Source organism: Megascapheus bottae, chromosome 6 (genome assembly GCF_031878675.1).
Source record: "Megascapheus bottae isolate mThoBot1 chromosome 6, mThoBot2.hap1, whole genome shotgun sequence".
NCBI classification, from domain to species: domain Eukaryota; kingdom Metazoa; phylum Chordata; class Mammalia; order Rodentia; family Geomyidae; genus Megascapheus; species Megascapheus bottae.
Genome location: NC_143514.1, coordinates 2,274,249 through 2,300,052, shown reverse-complemented (window position 1 = coordinate 2,300,052; position 25,804 = coordinate 2,274,249). Strand labels below are relative to the sequence as shown.

The following is a 25,804-nucleotide window of genomic DNA, read 5'->3' as shown; positions in this document are numbered from 1 at the left end:
TGCAGACATGCACAGGTAGATAGGATTTTTATAACTCCAGATCATGTATTTAAAATATTTTTTCCATGCTGATACTAGGGCTTGAACTCAGAGCCTCATGCTCTTACTTAGGTTTAATTTTTTTTTTCTCAAAGCTATTGCCATACCAGCTGATCCATAGCTCCGCTTCTAGCTGTTTGCTGGTTTAGACCTAAGAGTCTCACAGACTTTCCTGCCTGAACTGGCTTCAAACTGTGATCTTCAGATCTCAGCCTCTTGACTAGCTGGGATTAGAGGCATGAGCCACCAGTGCTTGGATTTTCAGATTGTATCTTTTTGCTTCCTAAGAAAAGGTGGCAATCCTCTAACAAAACATGTAACAGTCCACTCACTCACAAGGCTTACCTGTGGGTCTGAGTTTGAGTTCTGTTAGTCCTGATTTCTGTTCTGCAGTCTTCCTCCATGTGCCGTTGATTGATGAGAGCCACTCCTCCACCGCACACTGGTATTTGTCCTGGTCACTGTCACCCATGCCCAGAATGTGCCACAGAAACGAGTGAGGGGCAGCCTTCGCTGAGTGAAATTTTTCCTTTCTCTGTCAGGTATGAATTTCATCCCCATATTTTATGACATTGGTTTGATCTATTTTCAGAATCTTCACCCAGGATGCCTCAGTGGAGATGGGAAAAAAGTACCAAATAATCATGAATGGATGGTTTCTGATGGACCAGGTCTCGATGCTGCATTCTGTGTCTGCATTGGAGCTGAAGGGGGAGGTCTCCTGGACTTGACCAGCAGAGCTCACTCTCAGCTCTCTGAATGGAGAGAATGAAAACCCTTACTTTGCTAGAAGACAGACCTAGAAGATGGAAGAAATCTTACAGGCCAGTGAGAGAAATCCCACAAGTCTTCAGCCAGGAGTGGGGGTGACTGCCCTTGCAGCAGCCCCTCTACCGGGAGGGGGCGCCCTATCTTTCCCTCACCGACATTCTACTAAGGCAAAAGTGACACTGTTCATGCTGTCTGTGTGCTTAATATCCAGGGCGCTTCTGCATTCCCAATTTATCAATGTCTACTTAGAAGTGTTTTTAAACATGAGCAAACAAAAGGAAATTGTATGTGTGTGATTAAAGTTGCATCTCTGCAGCCAGTCTTTTATGGAGAAGTTAGAAGGACCCGGCGTCAACTATCCTTTAGCCTCAGTGACTTTGCTGCCCTGTCAGAAAGATGTACAATAGAGCCAATAAATCTTGCTTCTAAATCTCACTCTGTCTCCCTGCTGGTGTCACCCAGCCCCTTTTGTAGCAGCTTCTCAGAGTTGCCATTGCGTGTCTTTGGTCTTCCTTTAACAAACATTTCTTGAGCACACATTGTCTCACATGCCAGCCTCTCCCAGCCTCTGGGGACAGAGACCGACAGATTATATACACTATGTCCCTCACGTGGCACAGATGCGAGAGTTATCAGAGCACTCAAAGGAATGTGTCAGGAGTGAGGGGAGACTTCGTGGAGGAGGAAGCTCTGAGCTGTTTTAAGCATAGCTCAAGTGGTAGAGTACTAGCCTTGAAAGCTCAAGGACAGTGCTCAGGCTCTGAGTTCAAGCTCTAGGACTGGCAGAAAAAGAAAATCTTTACATGGTCTGCTGCAGAAGAAGAGGAGTTTCTAGCTTGGGACACAGGAAGGTAATGTTGGGGGCAGTAAGAAAGGGCTAGCGGTGGTGTGTGCTCTGGCACAGTGGTGCTCTGACAGGTGGAGAGCTGGGAGTGTGGCTTAGTGGTAGAGTGCTTGCCTAGCATGCATGAAGCCCTGGGTTCGATTCCTCAGTACCACATACACAGAAAAAGTCAGAAGTGGTGCTGTGGCTCAAGTGTAGAGTTCTAGCCTTGAGAAAGGGGAGTGCTCAGGCCCTGAGTTCAAGTCCCAGAACTGGCAAAAGAAAAAAAGACAGGAGAGAGCTCCATTCAGCAAGACAAAGGTGGGAGTTACCACATTCAGCCTGAGGAGACTGTCTGTGTACAATCAGAAGAGGGGGAGTTGAGGGTGAATTAATCCAAAGGAATCTTCAAAGATGGAATCAAGGCTTGTGGCTTTAGCACCCGCCTGTAATTCCAGCACTAGGAGGTCAAGACACTAGCATCACAAGGCCACCTGAGCTGCACAATGAGATCCTCTATCAGTAGGCCAAAATCCAGTTTTTAAAAATCCACAAGTAAAGAATGGATCCACAGAGACTGGGGATTCTGAAAAGAACAAGAAAGGTTGGATGCACGGATCCGCTGGTAGAGTACCAGCCAGCAAGTGAAAACATTAGCTATTGAGTTCCAGTCCAGGTCTCAGAAAAAAGAATGAGAAGTAGTCAATGTTAGGAAAGGAATCTAAAACAAAGAAACAACAAAAAACCTTGTGTTACGGGACTAAGAAAGTTAAGACATTATAATCAGGAAGGTTCAGGAAGGCCATTTTAAATACCACAGAAAAGACAAGTACATGAGGCATTCATTCAAATCCAGCCCAGCTAGGAAAGTCCCCAATTAATCACCAAAAAGCTAGAAATAGAGCTGTGGTTCAAGTGGGAGAGCCTTGAGTACAGGAGCTCAGGGAGAGTGCTCAGGTCCTGAATTCAAACCCTAGGACTAGCACTTTTAAAATGGAATGCAAATGAATAACTTCGTTAAGATCATTGCTATTACTAAAAAGTTAGCTCAACAGCAGAGACTTGGGCAGCTAGCACACTAACTATGTCTTGGGTACTAGGAGAGGCACCTTGTATAGTCACCTAATTTAAATCACAAACAAATGAGCAATTTACAGAAGAGTCACAGCACTATCTGAGTCTGGCCCATGAAAAGGAATTCAGTTGCACAAACACTTTCCCCAAGAGAATGCAAGTTAAGAGAAACAAGACACCGCACAAGCTGGCCTGGGTTGGTGTTTACATTTAACCTTTCTGTTCCATTACCCATCAGTGAAACACATTACATTTCACCATAATTCTGACTTCACTGACTTAGATGTTAACACAGTAGGAAGTAGACGAGAGTATTCTCACAGAATTGCCATATTGATGTCGTTCTGGATAGGCATGGAAGTAACCAACTTCTAAAGGTGCCTCTGCACTGGAGATGGTCCAGCTGCACCAGGCTGTACGGTAGTGAGGCTCCTGTGCAAATGAAGAGACAGCACAGAGTGGTGGCAATTAGCTGGCATGGAAAGTTTTCAGGCTTTTTTTTTTTTTTGAACCAATGCTGGGACTTGAACTCAGGGCCCCTTGCTCTAGTTTGGCTTTTTCCTCAGGCTGGCACTCTACCACTTGAGCCACACCTCCACTTCCAGCCTTTTACTGGTTAGTTGAAGATACGAGCCTCACGGACTTTTCTGCCTGGGCTGGCTTTGAACCATCATCCTCGGATCTCAGCCTCCTGGGGAGCGAGGATTACAGGCATGAGCTACTGATGCTCAGCTATTCAATTATATGATTCCTCTGCTCACAGTACCTTAACGCCTTGCAGGGTGCTCATATTTATAACATACCAAAGGTAAGAAGAATTTTTTTACGACATGGTCTTACTGTGTGACCCAGGCTAGCCTTGAACTCACAATCCTTCTATCTCAGCCTCCCAAGTGCTCAGATTACAGGTATAGGCCACAGTGCTTGGCAAGCTGGGATATTTGTTGTCGTTGTCTCAAGTGGCTCTTATCTGGCAAGGAAACCACAGTTCTTAATGAGTTAGAGGGGCAGAAGCCAGGGTTGGGCCAGCTAGTCATAGACATCCACTTGGCACTGATATATTCCTGTGTCTGCCTCAGAAGTCTCGTCGATTAGGAATGAGAACTCATCCACGTGTGGGAGACTTTTGTCTTCTTGTGGAACTGAGGCAGGAAAGCCCCCATGCGGAAGTGCCATTATGGGCCATGTGAACCAGCTGATGGAAGACTTGAGACCCGGAACTGCCACGTCACAGACAGGGGCAGCCTGAGGGCAGAGAAGCCGACAGCCACCACACAAGACAGGGCAAAGGTGCTGGCTAACTTCACGTGTGGCTGGCGGCTCATCAGGTGAACTTGTAAACTGGATTCTGCAGATGGAACATAGGAGACGCTATTCTGAATACAAAATCAAAGTAGAGGACTTCCCAATCTTTTCCACACCATCGTGTGTGCTTGTGGTCTTGGACTGCTGTGTGTGTGTGTAAGTCGTGGGTTGGTTCACAGGACAATCTATCCTGAATTCTGACCTCCATTTTCCAAAGCTGACACCCCTTCCCCCACCACCATCCACAACTGTTCTCAGCCGTGATGACAAATACACAGTGTTTCTCCAGTGTGCAGCTCAGACAGCTGCTGTGGAGTGGGTGGAGACTGAGGCCGTGTGGTCTGGCCTCCTTCCTGCCTTCCTGCCTTCCTGCCTTCCCCCACTCTGGGCTCAGTGTCAGACTCTTTTGCCTGGGCCCTGCGGTACTGAGCTGCAGGGTCAACAGACAGAATGAGAAAGGCTTGGCTCTCTTATCTGGAAGTCAACGGGTTCATAGGATTTTGTTCTTATCCTTGACTAACAACTAAAGATGAGCATGATAGATTCGTGTGTGTGTGTGTGTGTGTGTGTGTGTGTGTGTGTGTGTGAGAGAGAGAGAGAGAGAGAGAGAGAGAGAGAGAGAGAGAAAGAGAGAGAGAGAGACAGACAGACAGACATACAGACAGAGACAGAGACAGAAAGAGACAGAGGGAGAGAGTAAGAGAGAGAGGGAGAGGGAGATCACGTGTGTGTGTGTACTGCAGCTTGAACCTAGGGCCTTGTGCTTTCACTTGGCTAGCCCTTCACCACTTGAGCCATACCTCCAGTTCTGGTTTTGCACGGTTAACTGGAGACAAGACTCCTCTCATGGATTTGTTGTCCTGGGCAGCCATTGAACCACAGTTGTCAGATCTCAACCTCCTGAGCAGCTCACATTCCAGACAGGAGCCCACCAGCACCTGGCCCAAAGATGGATATCGTATAGACAACTCAACTTGAGAGTTCATTAACTGACTCAGCCAATAGCCAGACTCCACTGGATTATACACACCGTTGCTGGGGATTCAAGATGACACACAACCAAACTGCACTGCCGAATACAATGGCTCGTGTCCCAAGTTGAGGAGAGGAACGCGCTGTACTTACCCAGGGATTTTACAGTGGTGGGAATCTTGTGAGCCCAAGGCTATGGGGGGCTTTGTGCTGGGGCCTCTCAGACACTCTGCTGTCTGTGACGGTGATCGAGGCATCTCCAGGCAGAAGGTGGTTCAATCCACTTTCTGCAACCTCTCGTTGCCATGGTATCAAGGGCTCCCTGAGGAGATGCCCCAATACACTCCGCCTCCTGTTCCATGCCCGCTATGAGCCTGGGCTGGGCTTGGTCCTGTAGGATGTGCCACCAGCTCGAAGACAGAGGACTGGGGGCCCCACCTGCCTTGCAGACGAGGGTGAGTGTCTCTCCTTCCCACACAGCTTGCTCCTCTGTCGACATGACCACACTTTGAGCTGCCGGGTACAGATTGCAGAGGAAAAGAGTGCTTTGAATAAGTGCAAAACTTCCTAAAATACTGGGAAAGTACTGGGTGGGGGCTAAGGTTGGGAGAGGCCTATACTGGGACTTGAACTCTGGGTCTCACACTTTCATTTAGTTTTTTTTTTTTTGCTCCATGCTAATCCTCTACCACTTGAGCTACAGCTCCACTTCCATCTTCTTACTAGTTAAGTGGACATAAAAGTCTCATGGGTTTTCCTGTCTGGACTGGCTTTGAACTATGATCCTCAGGTCTCAACCCCTTGAGTAGGTAGGATTGTAGGCGTGAAGCACCATGTCTAGCTGCAAGTTAGATTTTTTCTTTTTTTTGTCAGTCCTGGGGCCTGAACTCAGGGCCTGGGCACTGTCCTTGGGCTTTCTCCAAGCTAGAACCCTACCACTTGAGCCACAGCCCTACTTCTGGCTTTTTTGTGTGTGTGTATGTGTGTATGTGGTGCCAGGAATCAACCTTGAGGTTTCATGCATGCTACGTAAGCCGTCTACCACTAGGCCGCACTCCTGGTCCCTGCAAGTTAGTTTTAAACCAGTTTGTTTAATCAGTCCATCCTGAGGAATCTTATTTAGTTGAACGAATACCTAGCAGTGTTTTATTAGGTTAATTAGGAGGCCGTATAAACCTAGAAGTCACGATGCTATGCTAATTTAAGCTTCTAGGTTTTTAGAAGTTAGGTTTTCAGAGTTCAATATGATTTTCTTCCTTCAATTTATCTTCCTCCATTCAGTCCTAATTAGGTTATAAGTGTTTTAAACAGGGAAAGAGTAGTAATTAGATGTCTGTCCACAATATCTCCAGAAAAATAATTACTATGGTGCTATAAATTTGTATATACATATCTGCTCATCTATCTGCCCATCATCTGCTCATCTACTAATCATCTATCTAATTGGTAAAGAAGAGAGCCTTCTTATGTCTCAATTACAGTGTAAAACTATAACAGTAACTCTGGCTCCCAGATGGGAAAGTCAAGATATGTAGAAAGAAATGCAGACATTCACGGAACAAATGCTTATTGTGCAAAGTCTGGTACTTATTGTTCTGAGAGAGCCAGCACACTTTTCCTAGGCATTCCAGCACTGGGTGTGCGGTCAAAACCCGGGAGCCAGAATTACCCTGGGAAACACACTTGACCTCTTGAAGCCTTCGCTTTCTTTTCCGTAAAAACAAGGGTAATAATAGCACCCACATTATTGCATTGTTGAGGAGACAGAACAAAGGGTTCACACAAAGGCCCAGACAGCTGGCTGGCTTTGGAGAGCTCTCAGGGAAAGTCAGCTGGAGCACTCGTGTAAGAGGCCAGCTCCACGCCAAGGAGAAAAGCAAAATGGAACTAGTGTTAGAAATCTAAAGAGCACTAAATGAACTTACAAATTGCTCTTCCCTGCTGAGGAAAGAATTCAGTCTTAGACTGCTTTACACACACACATACACACACACACACACATAAGATACAAGGGCAAAAATAAAGATTACTTTTCATAAGTAGGTCAAAACCAATTCATAAGCCTGCTTGCATATTGGGATTGATAATTATGCTTCCAAAGTTTTTTTTTTCTTTAATATAAAAATGACTCCGAAGTGAAGTTTGGGAAATTATCCCTGGTAATTACATCACTTGAACATAAGCAGTAGAGTTAGCTTCGCCTAAGATCATTTAGAAAAAAACAAAACAAAACAAAAAAACCACAAAACTTTCATTGTGTTTATTACTGCCCCCTATTAAGTAAGAACGTTCCTGTGTATAAAGCACTGTGCGTTCCCTGTGAGTAGGGATCCCTTCTGTTTAAATATTCATAGAATGATAAAATCAAATCATGGTTTGACTTTCAACACAGAATGTTAAACAAGGTACTTAATAAATATGCTAGTACGTTTTCCTATTGCTACCTCTTAGTCCCACGTTGGACTCCAACCTAGGCAAAGAAATTATCTTTAGCCTTGGAAGCTATCCGACTGATAGGATGAAGAGCTATGTATGATGAAACAGACTTTTGGGGAGCTCTTTAGGAGGAAGCACATTTTGGGGGAGCTCTTTGGTACAGGTTGCCATGTATCAGGGTCAAAAAAGGTTGTAAGTATTTTTCCACAGGGTTTCAGATACACAAAGCAGAGATTGAGCTCTGGGAAAATATGTCAATTGTTTTTCCTGAATCATAGAGAGGCCAAATGTGTGGTGTGAAAACTAACACCAACACAATTTCCTGGCCTGTCACTCTAGGCCAAAGCTTGGGGACCGGTATCTTTAGCCAATGGGGAGACAGAGAAAAACATAAAAGGGGAAAAAAATCATATCTTTGGAGATGCTTCTCATGATCAAGTGCAATGAAGTATTTTTAATTCTGGCTCCGTTTTCTTTTTTTTTCCTTAATTAAATTTTTTCTTGGTGTTTTTTGCTCTGGGCAACTATTCTTTCTAGACTTTGAGTTTAACACTCAGCCTGGAGGATTCTCCAATTAACTGTGGATGTGTCTGTCTTCACTCTACACAGAAAGCACTGATTGAGCTGGATGCCACTGGCTCACTCTGTAACCTTAGCTACTCAGGAAGCTGAAATCTGAGGATCGCGATCAAAGCCAAGCAGGACAGGAAAGTCCGTGAGATTCTCATTGCCAATTAACCACCAGAAAACCAAAAGCTGGGACTTAGAGAAATGAGGGTGTTCCATGGTCACTGCCATGACTCAGAAATGGGGTTCCCAGAGCTCTGGTCCTTCCTGGTGCTTTCCTGACCTCCACTGCCCCTAGCTGTGAAGGAAGACACCCCAAGCCCTCCTCTTACCACAGTGAGATCCACAGACCCGCAAGGAGGTCCTCACAGTGGCCTTTTCTAGAGCGCCAGATCTGCACCCAGTTCTGGCTGCACTGACCTGCTGGCCTCCTCAGATGAACCTGGCTGGCTGGTGACGGCTTTCTCTGTGGCTCATACCAGAAGCCTGTGGGGGTCCTGGCCACCTCTGCCACCACATAGCGCCTACAGCTAGGGCTTGGGGAGGTGATCCTCAGGGAGAAAGACTTGGGCTTGGCTTGGAAACCTGGAGCCATGCTTGACTCGCTCTGTCTTCATACTCCTTCTTCCAGCTCAGGACTCCACAGCGTCGATCCAGGCAATCTCCACCCCATTGAGGAACCAAAAGCCCTGGAGGTGCAGGGCCTGGAAACTGCCTACCACCAGGCAAAGCAGTTGCAAGGGCTGGCACTCAGCAGCCTGGCTGTCAGTGGTGAAACTGACTGTGAAATCCCTCACAAACAAGGAAAGTTCAATGCAATGCATCAGGCCTTTCTGTACCAGACAGAGACCCAGCCCTCCCTCCCACCCCCTGTGGTAGATGCCACAGACTGCGTATTATATGTGACAATTCTATAGTGGCGGATAACCTCCCCCACCCCCAAAGTCCTGAGTAAATGATTCCCACAGGAGGCCATTCCTTAACTCTCCCACAAAGCACAGCTTGTGTGGCTTTCTTAATGCAGTCCTAGTTAGCCAGAACTATGTGCATATACATAAAGTACACTCCTAGTTATTCTTTCTTAATTAACAAATGAAATCCAGGCTATTCTGAGTGGCTTTAAATTATGATTTCTTGCTCTCTGTGTTGTGTTACTCTGGTGGTGGGGATTGAACCCAGGGCCTCACATGTGCTAAGCAGGCACTTCTGCTGAGCCCGGCCCCATCTGGCTCTCGTTTCTTATTCTCTTTTCTGTCTGAGAATATCCAGAGGAATTTACCTAAGTGGAAAGCAGATGTGATGTGGCTTCATAAGATTCTGTGTGTCACTTGGATTCTTGAGGCCAACAGGACAATTTGTTTTTAAAGAAACAGACTAACATGCCTTTAAAGAAAAAGCCAGAAGTGGTGGTAAGGCTCAAGTGGTAGAACTCTAACCTTGAGAAAGCCCAAGGACAGTGCTCAGGCCCTGAGTTCAAGCCCAGGACTGGCAAAAAAAAAAAAAAAAACACCCAGTAATAACAATAAAAAAGAAAACAAAGCCCTGTTCTGTTACTCAGTTTTGGTTACATATTGGCTTTATAGTCCCTTCCTTCTGGTTGGACCAATGCCTGTGTAGAAAGATCATAATTTACAGATGATGCCTTTCTGCCTCTTCTGTGTGTGTGTGTGTGTGTGTGTGTGTGTGTGTGTGTGTGTGTATCCTAGGGCTTGAACTCAGGGTCCCGGCACTGTCCTTGAGTTTTTGTGCTCAAGGCCAGCACTCTACCACTTGAGCCACAGTGTCATTTCCGGCTTTTGGGTAGTTTCTTGGAGATAAGACTGAAAAACTTTCTTACCTGAGCTGGCTTCAAACGGAACTCCTCAGATCTCAGCCTCCTGAGTAGCTAGGATGGCAGGCGTGAGCCACTGGTACCTGGCTCTTTTGGTGAAAGTGTCAATAGATTGTGAAAGGTGACCACATTCCAAGATGGATGAGAGGCGAGGTGGAAATGACCCGGTCTTGACAGGGACAGGGTGTCACATTGGAAACCGAAGCTACTTTGAGGCCCCCCAGTTGTATGGGCATGTGGACTCTGGAGAGAGACAGGCTGCATTTCCACGCCAGCCCCACCCCTCGCCCCTGGAGGGAGCCCCATAGCAGCAGTTAGTGAGGTTGAATCTCAGGTTCCTCATATTCAAAATCAAATGCGATAGAAAATGTCCTGACAAAGTGCCTGGCAAAGATAGTTCCAAAACTGTTCCTGCTTTGGCTTTGTGACATCTATCTGAGCATTGAACATTCCTTGTCCCATATGAAATCTCAGCTGAACACGACTCAAGTGGGATGTTTTTCTCAATTATGCTTCCCAGAGGACAAACACAACATTGACTCAAATATTTATCTCAGTTTATTTTTATTAACTCAACTAAATATGAAAAGATATTTTTAAAAAAGTAGTTGAAGCCGGGTGCAAGGGGCTCCCACATGTAATCCTAGCTGCTCAGGAGGCTGAGATCTGAGGATCACAGTTCAAAGTCAGCCCGGGTATGAAAGTACATGAGACTTTTCTCTCCAATTGACCACCAGAAAACCAGACGTGGTACTGTGGCTCAAAGTGGTAGAGTGCTAGCCTTGAGCTGAAGAGCTCAGGGACAATGCCCAGGCCTGGAGTTCAAGCCCTGTGACTGTCAACAAAACAAAACAAAACAAAACACCTCAACAATGACAACACAAATAAAAAGTAGTTGAATACTGGAGGCTCAGGAAGCTGAGACCTGAGGATCTCAGTTCAAAGCCAGCTGAGGCAGACAAACCCAAGAGACTCTTATCTCCAATTACTCAGTAAAAAGCCAAAAGTGGAACTGTGGCTCAAGTGGTAGAGCGCCAGGCTTGAGTGAAAGGGCCAAGGGTCAGCACCCAGGCCCTGAGTTCAAGCCCCAGGATCTGTGCCAAAATAAAGAAATAAAGATATTCCATTCATGCTAGTAATGAATCTGCTCATTAAGATAATCGCCAGCTGGCTAGATGGTAAGCGCCAGTCTAGTGTCTGTTCCTTGCGATCCAGCTCCAGGTTTCATCTGGATCTTGAATCCATTCTGTTGCCTCTTGGAGCAGCTGTCCGCGATCTGCAGGCTGGAGCCCGTGGATAGCCCCAGCGTGTTGGGCCACACGTCCCCCGCTGCAAACCTCTCTGCATGGGAGCGTCCAGGAATCATTGTAAAATCTTTGGAGAGAGAAATAATCTTGGTGGCTTGGCTTTGTTCCTTCTTCTGAGTCAGGTTCCCCGTGACAGAGAGGTGAGTATGTGGCCCAGTGGGCGTGGACACCTCGCAGGCAAGCTGGAGGGGCTTACCTTCCTCCTGATGGAGTGTCCGGGCAGTCAAGGGGACAGACAGGGTATCTGTATCACTGGAAACAGAGGAAGCCGTGTGTTGGCCCGTACTTGACAAATGAATTCTCTTACATCTTATCGTTATCTTAACATCTCCTGACAGGGAGACAGCACGCTGAGGCCCATCTGCCTGCAACACAGCTTCTGAGCTGATGTTCTATCAGCTATATTGTTTCCCCAGGGAACGTTTTTGTTCAAGGCTGGCGCTTACCACTTGAACCATAGCTCCAGAGCCCTGGCTCTGCCTTAATAGCACAGGGCTGGATCCCATTGAGATGCTCAGACACAGAGTGCCTAGGGAAGAAAAACACCAGGAGCGCCCAGGCCTGGATTCGGACTTGAATCTGCCTCTATGTGAATAGATTTCTCCAAGGCCTCAACCTGCTTCCTAAAAAAAAAATTTCTGTGATGACACTGGGCTCTGTTAGCTCATGCCTGTAATCCCAGCTACTCCACACGAGGCTGAGGTCTGACTTAGGGTTTGACATGAGCCCAGGGCAGAAAAGACCGCGAGATGCTTCTTTCCAATGAACCAGCAAAATGCTGGAAGTGGAGCTGTGGTTCAAGTGGTAGAGCACCCGTGTTGAGTAAAAAAGCTCTGGGGTGGTGCCCAGTCCCTGAGTTCAAGCCCCAGGATGGGCACGTGCACACACACACACACACACACACACACACACACACACACACACACACACACCTGAGTAATCACTACTCAGGCCCGGAAGCAGAAAATTGTCAGGCCCCACCCAGCTGTGAGTCCATCAGATCACAGTTTCTTCCTGTACAACCACTCTCCTGGCTCTGTGACAAAGACTTTCTCATTTCTTTTTTAATAAAAGATGACTTTGACCCTTCTTAACTAAACAATACAATGTGCTTGCTTGAAGTTTTATAAACACAGAATCTTTCTGTACCTAGTCACAAAGATTCTGAATGCCTTGTGTCTTGGATGGAAGGTAGCCATCCACGTTATTGCACGTGGCTGCCATTCGTTTTTACTTTTATTTCTACATTATATTCCACAGCGTGGATGTGCTACAGTGGACTCATTCTATTACTGACAGACAGTGGTTTGGTCTTAGGTGTGGCCTGGTGCATTATACATAGCATTCTCAAAGATGGTGGCTGGACATGTTTTAAACTTCCTGTTTGGCATAACCTTTTGAAATGGATGAATAATGTTTTTAGGTGTGTGCTGGTAACTGGGATTTGAACTCAGGGCCTCACCCTTCACGTAGCTTTTCTGTTCAAGGCTGGTGCTCTACCACAAAAGCTACAGCTCCACTTCTGGCTTTTTGTGGCTAGGTGGAGATAAGAGTCTCACAAACATTCCAGTCCAGGGTAGCCTGGAATCTTGATCCTCAGATCTCAGCCTCCTATGTAGCTAGGATGGCAAGCCTGAGCCCACCATCTCCCAACTGTATCTTCACTCTTTACAGGAAATGTGTGTCATCTGCTGACTGGTTGAGGGTTTGCCAGTTTATTGACTTTTTTTTTTTTTTTAGCTATTTGCTTTTTTTTTCTTCTTCTGTATTTCCCCCACAGGCTTCCTTCTGGATCATTTTAATTTCATCTGGAATTCCCTTGGCTAGCCTTTTCCTAGTCTCTGTGATGCCCTTTTCCTGCCCTCCACCTCTCCTCTCCCTGTGATTTCCTTTCTCCTTTGTCCTGGTGAAGTGTGGGAATTTAGCAGCTGTTCTGCCTGCTTATGAATTCTACTCCACTGCACGACTCCAGCCATGGCTCCCTTTCAGTCTCTGATGTCTTTCAACCCGGCCTTCTCTGCCCCCCCCCCCCCCTGGCCCTGACCCTACAGAACGAACGCTTTGGCCCAAACCCGTGACACCACTGGTTCTCTTCTTTCTGAAACACAGAACAGGAATCATAATACATAAACATGTCCACTGTGCTTTCTGAGAAAGGCTGAGCTTATTATTGTTATTTTTTCTGTTGAAATGCTACCCTTTAGCCATGTTTTCTCCTTTTGACCCAACGTCTGAAATTTATGCTCTTCCATCGTGGTCCTAACTGAAATGTTTTGTATTACACAACAAAAAACCTAAAATCATTTTTTTTTCTTTTTGTGCAGGTTCTCTGAGGGCTGAGGTGCTATCCTTCTGCTTTTTCACTGTTAGCCTCCTGAGTAGCTAGGATTACAGATGTGAGCCATCAGTGCCCAGCTGTTTGGCTTATGTTACCTCACAGGGGAAAGCCAGAACCTTCTTTTTCCATAGCCTCAAGGAGTATGTGCTCTTATAAACTTTTCCTCCACCTGGAAAATCTACCTTGGCAAACCTCAAGACACCCTTCCTCCCTAAAATGATGCAAAGTCAGAGCCATGCAAAACCAGCAGATCAAAACAGCAACCTATGGGGCCGGGAATTTGGCCTAGTGGTAGAGTGCTTGTCTAGCATGCTCAAAGACCTGGGTTCAATTCCTCGGTTCCACATACATAGAAAAAAGCTGGAAGTAGTGGTGTGGCTCAAGTGGTAGAGCTCTAGCCTTGAGAAAAGTCCAAGGACAGTGCTCAGGCCCCGAGTTCAAGCCCCATAACTGGTAAAACAAAAACAAAAACAAAAGAACAGCAACCCATGCAAACAGCACAGACAGATATATGTCTGATATATGGGAATCAACCAAGCACCCCTCCCCCCCAGAACTGAGGTGTTCAGGGAAGCCAAGAGCTGTCATCATAAATAAGAAATGATTGACAATATGCGGAGTGGCATAGCTGTTCCTGTACAGAACAAATGATCCTGTTTCACTGCCCAGCAGCCTCCAGTTGACTATATATATATATATATATCTATCTATATATATATATGCATGATATGTAGACGTATATATAGAGAGAATATATAGAGGTATGCAGTTATGGAACTTAGGAAAAAAAAGAGCAATGTCACACATGGGGTCCCCACCATGGCACCACTGCCGACTTGTCCCCAAGTGTCACTGACACTGCTCAGAAGCTGAGTGACAAATGTTGCACTTACATCACAAAGGTAAAGAGGAAACATGAGTGTGGTTTCTAGCCCTAGGGGAAATTCAGACAGCTCACAAAAAGCAAAGCTTGGCCTCAGTACAGGTTTTTTATTAATCTCTCTCATCTGAGTGTGAACTAATTCATTATCTTCATGGATAATACACTGATTAAAAATAACATGGGGGCTCATCTTGGCTAAACATGTATCATTTGGTAATGACAAGTGAACAAATCACCAGAAATGTTTGTTTGTTGATTTTTTTTCTTTTATATTTTCAATTTATTTGTTGTTGGTGGTGGTTGGTTTTGCCAGTCCTGATGCTTGTTTGAACTTAGGGCTTGGGTAGAGTCCTTGGACACTTTTTGCTCAAGGCTAGTACTCTGCCAGGTGAGCCCCAGTGCCACTTCTGGCTTTTTCTGTATATGTGGTTCCAGGAAATTGAACCAGGGCTTCATGCATGCTAGATGAGCATGCTGCCACTAGGCCACACTCCTTGGCCCAAATTATGCATTTTTAAATAATTCTTCTTCTTCTGTTTGTTTTTTCCTCTCCCTCCTCCTCCTCCTCTTCTTCCTCTTCTCCTTCTTCTTCTTCTTCTTCTTCTTCTTCTTCTTCTTCTTCTTCTTCTTCTTCTTCTCTTCTCCTTCTTCTTCTCTTCTTCTTCTTCTTCTTCTTCTTCTTCTTCTTCTTCTTCTCCTCCTCCTCCTCCTCCTCCTCCTCCTCCTCCTCCTCCTCTTCCTCCTCTTCCTCCTCTTCCTCCTCCTCTTCTTCTTCTTTCTCTTCCTCTTCCTCTTCTTCCTCTTCTTATTTTGCCAATCCTGAGCTTTCTCAAAGCCTTGAGCCACAGCACCACTTCTGGCTTTTTCTGTGTATGTGGCACTGAGGAAATGAATCGAGAGTTTTGTGCCTGCTAAGCAAGCACTCTACTACTAAGCCACATTCCTGGCCCTTAAAATTATCTTTAAGTAGTTGTATGAAGGGATTTTGATTCACTGTATCAACTTAGGAATGTTTGCTTGTTAGCCTTTCCTTTGGCTCCTCTCTGGCAAGAGGAAGAAAGAGAAGGACCCTCCACCACACAAACCCGGCTCACATGAAAAATGCAGAGGCCAGGCTCTGCAGCCAGGCTGGCTGGGGTTGCATGCAAATTTTTTGTAGCTTGTCATCCTGGAAAAGCTAGTTAACTTTCACCATAGTCTTTATCGTAGACCAGATGAGCTAATTCAGTTAAAGTCCTTAGGACACTATCTGGTACCTCAACAGCATTATGAGACACATCGCTGCATCTTATCTGCTCACTGTGAAAGCAGGCACCCAGGCTAGCAGAGGAACACCTATGTACACTGCTTCGATCTGGACAATGTCATCTTATCACAGTCCTTCAGGGCAAGCTCATCTAGGAGAAGAACTCACTGAGGACAGCCATAGCTCAATTCCTAGCTGCTGGTCCAGCGTAGATCTAGACAGGTCAGTCACCAAGTTTTCAGTTTCAGGATACAGTTAGAGGAAGATTCCTCCTTGCTCCATCCATTCTGTTTCCATCCACTCATCCATCTACCCACCCACCCATCCATCTATTGGTATACCCATCATCCATCCATCCATCCATCCATCCCTTCACCCATGTACTCACCTATCCAACTGTCCATTGGTCTATCCATTATCTATAAATCCACCCATCCATCCATCCATCCATCCATCCACCCACCCATTCATCCATCCATCCATCCATCCATTGGTCTATTTATTATCCATCCATCTATTCATTCATCTAACCATTCATCCATTCATCCACCCATCCCCCCCAGCCATCCATTCATCTATCTATCCATCCTTCTATCTATCTGCCCTTCATCCATCCATCCATCTACCACCATTCACTCATCCATCCATGGATTCATCTCGCAGAATTTATTTTAGTTGTTTTATGTATTAAGATTTGCACACACACTGATGGTCACAACTGTACATGTATCCTCAGGAGGTTCCCTGGACAACGTAGCAACATTCAGAGCAGCACCTACAGGCAATAGGGAAAGCTGGTGGAAGGGAAGGACAGGATGGGGCTGGGCCCAGGGAGATGAACGTGGAGGAAGGGGTCCAGGTACAGTTGGGAAGAGACAGTCAGGCACAGGCTGTACCTGCTTGCTAGATAAGCAATGCTTCCGGCTGGTATGAAAAGAGAAGGGTCTACAGGTGGGCTGGGGCAGGTCTGAGCTGGTTGTTCATGTCAGTTCTACAGGAATGGCTTTATCTTTAAGAAGGAAGCCATTAGCTCGGCGAGTCACTGCTCATGTCTGTAATCCTAGCTACTCAGGAGGCTGAGATCTGAGGATCATGGTTCAAAGCCAGCCCTGGCATAAAAGTCTGTGAGACTCTTGTCTCCATTAGAAACTCTTATTAACCACTAGAAAACTGGAAGTGGTGCTGTGGATCAAAGTGGTAGAGTGTTAGTCTTGAGCTGAAATGCTCAGGGACCATACCCAATCCCAGAGTTCAAGCCCCATAACTGAAAAAAACAAACAAAAAACCTTAAAAAAAGAAAAAGAAAAAGAAAGGAAGCCATCCAGAGGTTAGGTTTCTGTTTTTTGTTTTATAGCATGAGAACAGCTTGATCAGATTTTCTTTTACTTGTGTGTTGTTAGCTGAGGTAAACAAAGGTATAAACAAAAGATTTTTGCATTTATTTGTATGGGGAATGATGAGATTCTAAATTTGAGCACTTAAAAGACAGGAGGAATAGATGACATAGCAAGTATTTACTGAGTACCCCTATGTAATAAGCTACCATATTTTATTTTATTATTGGTGTTATTTTCTTGTCCTGAAGCTTGAACTCAGGGCCTGGAAGTTCTCCTTAAGCTTTAGTGCTCAAGGCTAATGCACTACTACTTGAGCCACTGCTCTATTTCTGGCCTTTTTTTTTTTTTTTTTTTTTTTTTTTTTTTGCCAGTCCTGGACTTGAGCTCCAGGCCTGAGCACTGTCCTTGGGCTTTCTCAAGGCTAGAGCTCTACCACTTGAGCCTCAGCACCACTTCTGGCTTTTTCTATGTATGTAGTACTGAGGAATGGAACCTGGGTCTTCGTGCATGCTAGGCAAGCACTCTACCAGTGGCCAAACTCCCAGCCACTTTCTGGCTTTTTGATGGTTAATTAGATATCAAAGTCTTGCAGATTTTCCTGACCAGGCTGGCTTTGACCTATGATCCTCAGACCACAATAACTAGGAGCACAGGTGTGAGCTGCCAATGACCAAGCTCACAGGCTGGTTTTAAGTAGCCTTTGGAGCACTGGAATGATTTATGATTCTGCACAGGGTCAAGGGTATGTAGGTTGTATGTGGGAAAGCTTGTGTGGGATGGAGATTTCAAGCTAACTCTTCCAGCTCTTAATTATACTTTCAGCGAGCTGTGACATACATGAATTTGTTCACAATGTCAGTTAGAGAAGTTATGAACCACTTCCAGGCACTGATCTTTAAGACAAATGCACTGTCTGAGTGTAACAACCAACAACAAGACTTTGGTGGCTTCTAACAATAGATATTTGTTTTTCATGGCAAGTCTCTGGGTCAGCTGCTTCATGTGGGTGGGTTTGCTCTTGCATCTGTGGTCAGCTGCTGGGAGAGAGGTCAGGATGGCCTTGCCTTGCATAATTTGGCTCTCCTTCCGGTCTCATGGTTCTTGGGCAGGTTGTCCTTCCATTGTCATAGTAATGGTGTAGTCCCGAAGAACTAGTAGAAACACAGCAGCACTTTCTAAAGCTTGTACTTCCATCATGATTCGTAGCAACCTCAGACAGAGCTGTCCTATGTCCATGTTCAAATAACACAGACACATTAATCTTCCTCCTCCTTCTTTTTCTTTTCTTTTCTTTTTTGTGGGTCATGGGGCTTGAACTCCACCTGGGTGTTGTCCCTGAGCTCTTCAGCTCAAGGCTGCCGCCTACCCTTGAGCCAACCCCCATTTCCCATTTTCCACAGGTTAATTGGAGATCAGAATCACAGGTCCTTTTGTGCCCAGGCTGGCTTTGAACCTTGATCCTCAGACCTCAGCCACCTGAGTAGCTAGGATTACAGGTGTGAGCCACCTCACCAGACTCTCCTCCTCCTTTTTCTCTCTTCTTTTGTGGTGCCAGTACTGGGGCTTGAACTCAGGGCCTTGAATTCTCACTTGTCTTTTTTGCTCAAGGCTTTCACTCTACCACTTGAGCCATGGCTCCACTTCTGACTTTTCAAGGTTTCATTGGAGACAAGAGTCTCAAGGACTTTCCTGCCCAATCTGGTTTGAACCAAGATCCTCAGATCTCAGCCTCTTGAGAAGCTAGGATTACAGGTTTGAGCAACCAATGCCTAGCACATGCTGTCTCTTCTGGGGGGAATTGTAATGTGACACAGCAAAGGGAAAGATTTTTTTAAAAACCTAGAATGTCAATGCACTCAACCTGCCACATACCCTGAAAAGAGATTTTAGATACCCATGAACCATAGAGTCAATCATTGCCCATAATACAGCATACCCTTTTGTCCCTGAAATACAGACAGCCCAGTAAATGCTATGCTTTCCTCATTCCTGGCTGTTGCTTAAATATATTTTTTCCCTCTTTCTATTTTAGTGGCATTATTTCTGCCAGAATTTAACATTGACAGAGTGATGTTACCTCTTGTCTGGAGGGGGAGAAAAGCTTTTTGTTGTCAAGGGGAAAAAAAAAAAGAAGAAAGAAAAAAAAAAGAAGAAAGAAAAGGGAAAAAAATAGAACTGGAGAAGAGACAGTTTTTCTATTGCCCCTGGGAATCACCACATTGCAATTGTACTGCTTAAAAGGGATATAGAAATGGCATTTCTGATCTAGAGGGAGGAAGGGAAGGTGGGCAAGTGGGAGGGCAGGCAGGGAAAGGGCCACTTCTGGACAAAGGAATCAGTAATGTATTAAAGGAAAAATTTGTTCTGGTTCCTGCACGATTTTTAATAAACAGAGATCCTTGCTTTAGGTTGACATGCTTCAATATTATTTGTACAGATTCATGGAAATTACAAGGTGTGTGTGTGCATGTGTGTGTGTGTGTGTGTGTGTGTGTGTGTGTGTGTGTGTGTGTAGTGGAGCTTGAAATCAAAGACCTTGAGTTCTCAGTTGGCTTTTTTAGTCAAGGCTGGTGCTCTACAATTTCAGCCACATTTCCACTCTGGTCTTTTGCTGGTTAACCAGAGATAAGAATCTCAAGGGATTTTCTGACCAGGCTGGCTTTGCACAGGGATCCTCAGACCTGTAGCTAGGATTACCAGTATGAGGCACCCATGCCCTGCTCACTTGCAGTTTCATAGAAAAGTCACATCACTGCGTGGTAGAGGTCTCAATTCTTCAGATGAACAAACTGACTCCGGGGTCTTGGAATAAACTGCCCAACCTCACAAGGCTAGAAAATGGATCTAGGGCTGCCTTCTCACTTAACATGTTTTGAGCTGGCTGCTCATGGAAGGGAAAGTGTGAGATGGTGAATGGCTGGAGAAAGAATTAAGAAAAAAACAAATGACAGATCAGCAGGAAGCAGATCATTATTTTGACTCCCCCCTACCCCCACTTGATTTCTTGCATTTCAAGTTAAATGGATTGCCACTCCCCAGAGCCTGAATTTGCCCAGATACAGAATGTCTTACTACTTAGGCCCAGCGATCACCCCACAAAGAGGGGCCATGATCTTGCCCCCTCCTTCCCTCCCCCCCTCCCCCGCTCCACGAGGAAGGAACTCGGGCCTTGAGTGGCTCCACTAGGGCTTGGTTTTGTTTTCTCCTCTGATTAAAGGGCAACGTGTTTAAAGCAGATGTAGTAAGCAGGTGTATTTGAAGGCAAAATGAACTCATCTAAGACACGGTTAGAAGATGGCCATTCATAACCCTGTGTGTATAGGTAACCACGCCCCCTGCCCCGCCCCGCCCCGGTCTCCACCCCCTAAGAATGCACGCCTGATCTGATTGGTCGAAAGGCAGACATATGCTGTGGAAGCTCTTGTGATTGGTTCCTCCCTTCTGAGCGCGAGCATGGAAGCTTCCCTCTGATTGGATTTCCATCTCTGTGCACGGCACAGAAAGGATTTCTGATTGGATGGGAGCTTGGAAGCCCCCGTGTAGGCCCTCGGCCACGAAGGGCGCATGCGTCCGCGACCCAGCGCCTGACAGAACAAGACGAGTGTTTGGAGCTGGAGCTGGGCCTGGCCATCCTCTTCTCTCCCTGGAGGCCCAGCAGGGAAGGCCTTGCATCTCCTCACCCCGTGTGGCTTCAGCCGGCGCTTACCAGGAATCCACGAAGGCAAAAGAGATTTGGGAGGCCGGGACAACTTCCCTGTGTGGGAAGGTGTGACCTGGACTTCCGGGGGCAGAGGCCGGGGTGGGGGAGGCAGGGCGGGGTGGGGTGCAGGGGTGCGCACGGCTCCCAGGCAGAGCCAGGCCCAGAGCAACAAGAAGGCTTTGAGGCCGGGGTTAGGTTTGGGCTGGGGGGCACCCCCTGGGAAAGGGCCATGCATCAGACTTTCTGTGGGGAGCTGTGAACCAAGCAACAAGCTTGCCGGGAATAGTGTGGGGGGGGGCGTAGGATAAGCCCCAGAGAGAGAAGGGGGGCAGGAAATTCCTTGCCACCGGCTCCAGACTCCTCTCTCCCCATCATGGCGTACTCAGCCTTGAGTGATGTTCCAGCATCTTTCTTAGCTCCCCCCACTCTCCTTCTTCCCCACTCCCTTCCACCTAGTGTGTGTGTGTGTGTGTGTGTACTGGGGCTTGAACTCAGGAATTCATGCTTAGTTTTTTCACTCAAGACAGATGCTTTGGTACTTGAATCAGAGCTCTACTTTTGACTTTTTGCTGGTTAACTGGAGATACAATGTTCATAGACTTTGATTCCCAGGCTGACTTTGAACCCGGATCCTTAGTGCTCTGGCTCCTGAGTAGTGAGTATTATAGGTGTGGCCACCAGAGCCCCAGCTAAGATTTTGCTCTGAATGTGACCCTGTAGGCAAGAATCTTGTCTCAAAGTCCCTTTCTTCCTTTCTTGTGTACACCCATGCTGTCTCTTCTGCAGCTGTTTAGTTGCTTTAAACTTCGTGTAAAAAAATTATGAAGCCATGGGCATGTCCTTGTAATCCACGCCCCTACCTTGCATTCCATTTCTTACAGTATTTTATTTTTATTATTATTTTTTTTTAGCAATGAATCCCTATTGAATCTTTCCCAGAGAACCTTTTAAAGTTCCTTGCTCTTTTTTTTTTTTTAATTACTGTGGGAAAAATCCACGTAATAGTAATTTCCCATCGTGGCCATTTTAACTGCACTGTTTAATAGGCATCTTTACATTGTTGTGCAACAGCTCTCTTGGAATCTGGAATCTGTGCTGAATAAACAGGAACACCCCCCTACATATATACACACAGCTCTTGGTGATTTTCTTCCTTCCAATGCTGTATTGAGATTATGAGCAAGAAAATATGGATTTGTCCTAGTGACTAACTTTGTCACTTAGCACAGTATCATTAAGTTTCCTTCAGGTTGTAGCATAAATCAGGATTTTTCTTTTTCTAAACATGGTATGGTGTTCCTTTGTGTGCATAGATGTTTCTTCCTTACTCATTGGTCTGCTGAGGGAAACTTGGAGTTACTTCTACCTCTCTTGGCTCTTCTGAACAGACCATGGACAGGGGAGGGTACAGGTGTCTCTTTGAGATACTGCTTTAATTTCTTTTGGATATCTACTCAGAAGTGGGGCTGCCGAATCATCTGGTTTTAATTAACTTTTAAAAATTAGCATACATTAATTAGAGCAGAGTTTTATTGTGTGATATTTCCATACTTGTAAACAGTGTATCTGGATCAACCTCACCCCCCCATCACTCTGCCTATCCCCACTCCTCAGCAGTTTCAGCAGGTTTCATTGTTCTGTCTTCACACATGCAAATAACTACCTCCACCATAATCATCCTTATCCACCCTCATCATTAGCTCTCCCCCCTCTTGCTGATGTCCCCTCCCCAATTCCAGCTTGATTTACTTGCTTGTCATTCAAGTATTTTAACGTGTGTGCATTGCACCAAAGAGATTCACTGTTTCTAATTTCTCAGAGAACCTCCATACTGTTGGTCATAATGGCTGTACCATTTCACATTCTGATCAGCAGTGCATTCATGCACACGGATGATACCTATGCAGTGGTACTGTACTGAGGTTTGAACTTGGGTCTTTGTACTTGCTGGGAAGGTGCTCTACCATTTGAGCCATCCCTCCAGCCCCTTTTGCTTTGGTTACTTGAAGACAAGGTCTCACTTATTGGCTGGGACGGCCTGGATTGCAGCCATCCTATTTATGCTTCCTGTGGGAGCTGGGATGACAGGCGCACACGACCAGGCCCAGCTTGTCCTTTGAGATGGAATCTCAGGAACATTTTTGTCCTGATTGATCTGGAACTGCAGTCCTCCAGAGGAACTGGATGACGGGTGTGCGCCACCAGCATCCTGGTCTTTTGATGGCAGCCATGCTAAGACACATCTGGTGATAGCTCACTGTGCTTTTGATATGCGTTTCTCTTAGGATTAATGATTCATCTCATGTGCTCACTAGCCATGAGTACATACTCTTCAGTGTGTTTTCTAGTCAAGACCTTTGCCCATGTATTCATGGGGTTGTTGATTTCTGATTTACAATGAAGTTCCTTTTCCAGACTGAATATTAACCGTTCATCAGGTATCAGTTTGTAAATACTCTCTCACTGTTGCTTGCCCTTTCCCTCTGCTAGCTTCACTTGCAGCAGTTTGCAGTTTGAGAAAATCCCATTTGCCCGTTGTTTTTTTTTTTTTCCTTTTTCTTTTACTGCTCATGTTTTTGGTGTGAGACTCAAGAATCACAGCCAAACTCAATGTTCTGAAGCTGTTTTATTCTAGGAGTTTACAGCTTTAGTCTCACATTTGAGGGCTTAACCCATTCTGAGTTAATTTTCATATATGGTGTGAGGTGAGGTCCAACCCTAATCTATGTGTAGACACTACATTTTGCTGATTTTTCTTTTTGTTTTTTTCTTAGTTTGAACTCAGGATGTGTGTGCTGTCCTTTTGCTTTTTCACTCAAGGCTGGCACTCTACCACTTGAGCCACACCTCCACTTCCAGCTTTCTGCTGGTTAGAGATAGTATCATAGACTTTCCTGCATGAGCTGACTTTGAACCTGGATCCTCAGGTCTCAGCCTCTTGAGCAACTAGATGACATGTATGAACCACTGGTGCCTGGCTTTTGCTTTTAATCTGAATTGAGGAAGGAATATGTTGAATCACAGGGGTAAAGGCTACCTTTACCTGCACCGGTATTTGGACACGAGTGAGTTGTTCAGATCCCTGAGAAGCAGTAATGACAGGTCATTTTCACCAGTGCATCATCATTTAGCCATGTCGAGGAAGACCGAGTGCCTCCCACGTGCCTGGAGCAGTGCCAGCTGTGTCCCAGTAAGCAGGACAGGGACTCAGCCCAGCCCTCAAAGACCTTACAACTGCGGTAGTCCCTGGATGGGCCATGAAAGATGGATCAGAAAGATGAAGCTGCCAGTCAGTGTCTCACACCTATCATCCTAGCTACTCAGAGATCATGGGCCCGGGCCGGAGAGTCTGGGAGACTCTTACCTCCAATTGGCCAGCCAAAAATAGAAGTGGAGCTGCAGCTGGCAGAGTGCAAGCCATGAACAAAAAAAGGACAGTGTCCCCATGTTCAGAGTTCAAGCCCCAGTACCACCACACATGTTCGCACGTGTATATGTGTGTGCACACACATGCACATGGAAGTCAAAAGCAGTGGTGGGGGAGGCTGGCTGAGGGCAGGCACCTGCTGCCCCCATTAGTACCAGGTTCTATTACACAGTGTTGTCACAACCTTCGGGGTGTACTGCCTCATCTGGAGAGGAGCCACATCTGACTTCTCCTTACTGAAGGAACACCTGCTCAACAGCAGGCCAGGAGACCTCCCACCAGAAGCAGGAGCTAGCCTACCTCTGTGAAGTCCACTGCTTCTTTGGTCAGAGAAGGAAATCTACAGTGTCTGGGATTCACAAAGAGAGCAGCTTGCCACCACAGCTGCAGCTGGAATCCGGCCCCAGCTCTCCTGCTGTGGGGGGGGGCGCTAAAGAGGTAGAATTAGCATCACGTTCCTCACAATTTCAATTTCAACTGCCTTTAATGAAATAAAAACAACAACAACAACCAAAAAAACCCAACGGTGCATTGCATAATGTTTGTGGTCACAGTATAAAACAATTACAATTAGTTCATATAATATTGGATATAGAGAAGAAAATCCACGAGACCTTTTCTATGGAAAACTCCATAGATCCCTAGGAACCAGCTAAAGAAAGGAAAGTCCACCCTGTTCTCCATGACGTTCCCGTGGAGAACTGGGTCTTAACAGCCGAGGGCTCGTCTAAGTCCTAGCTCGCTTCTTCCTCTGTTGTCCTCAGTGAAGCTAAAGTAAAAGAAAAACAACAACAACAGCTTTTCTGAAAGTAGCAAGTTGTGTAGTATTGCTTATTGTTCGTGCCAAAAAAGGCTCAAGTCTTTGGCTAACAGATGTCAATATGAAAATCGTGGCTGGAGTGGTGGTGGGGGTGGGAAGAAGAGACGGAGGGATGTGGGCTGGGGAAAACACACATAAATAACATTTCTAAATTGGGATTTAATCCAGCTGGTGAGTCAAGAGTTCTACTGTCCCACGGAAAATTCGAAAGGTTGTTAAAAGCCAGAGTTTGCATTTTTCTTGTTTTCTTTCTTTCTTTCTTTTTCTTACAAAGTGAATACGGATGTAAACATAAAGTAAACGATTGGAAGAGATCCCCGGTGTTCAAGGAACAGCTTAGGCTCTTTCTGGGGGGATTGTGTTTGTGATTTGAGAAAAGGTCAGCCTTCTAGAAAGTTCCTGTGCAATCTCCTACGTGCAAGGCCCTTTCCTCCTTCAGTCTCTCCTAAAGAGCACTTTGTGGGAACCCTATTTGGTACCATCTCATGGGGGTATCTCACAACTTTACAAGCCACAATCTGCACAACTTCACCTCCAGAGATAGACCTTGGCACAATGGCCCCTATCTGGCCCCTCCCACAGTTCCCAGGTGACTTGGGGTTGGACATGGGAGGGGCAAAGATCACAGCCTGGGACAACTCATTGGTGTGAAAGGTGAAGGTGCATACATCTTTCACCACCCCAGGGTCCAGTGACCTAAGTCTAGGGACAGTGGCCCCTTCCAGAGTTGGGGGTTCTTAATGTCTACACCGAAGGCCTTGCTACAATGACCCTAAATCTGCCTGGAGTCAATGCAAGGGTTCAAAGTGCACATTGTGCTGGCACTCGTACAGTACCTGTTTCTAGTATCCTACCGCTGCTGAAGTCGCAGTGAGGAGATGATATGCTGACGACTTCCCAAGAGAGCCATGCCCTCCTGCCCCCTGCT

The 25,804-nt window shown here is 45.9% G+C and overlaps 1 protein-coding gene across 1 annotated transcript; it reads right to left on the bottom strand.

Annotated features, from left to right (window-relative positions):
• Positions 1-292: 292 nt before the first annotated feature.
• Cd101 (CD101 molecule) lies at positions 293-25,786 on the bottom strand. The gene is given in 18 exon segments (XM_090333647.1): positions 293-794; positions 1,614-1,645; positions 3,029-3,110; positions 3,738-3,804; positions 3,807-3,863; positions 3,866-3,921; positions 3,923-4,055; positions 5,138-5,176; positions 5,179-5,238; positions 5,241-5,336; positions 5,339-5,497; positions 8,408-8,563; positions 8,566-8,631; positions 8,634-8,820; positions 11,027-11,109; positions 11,112-11,377; positions 25,423-25,578; positions 25,731-25,786. Coding segments are annotated over 18 exon segments (2,178 nt in total). The 3' UTR covers positions 293-367.
• Between the last annotated feature and the right edge of the window lie 18 nt (positions 25,787-25,804).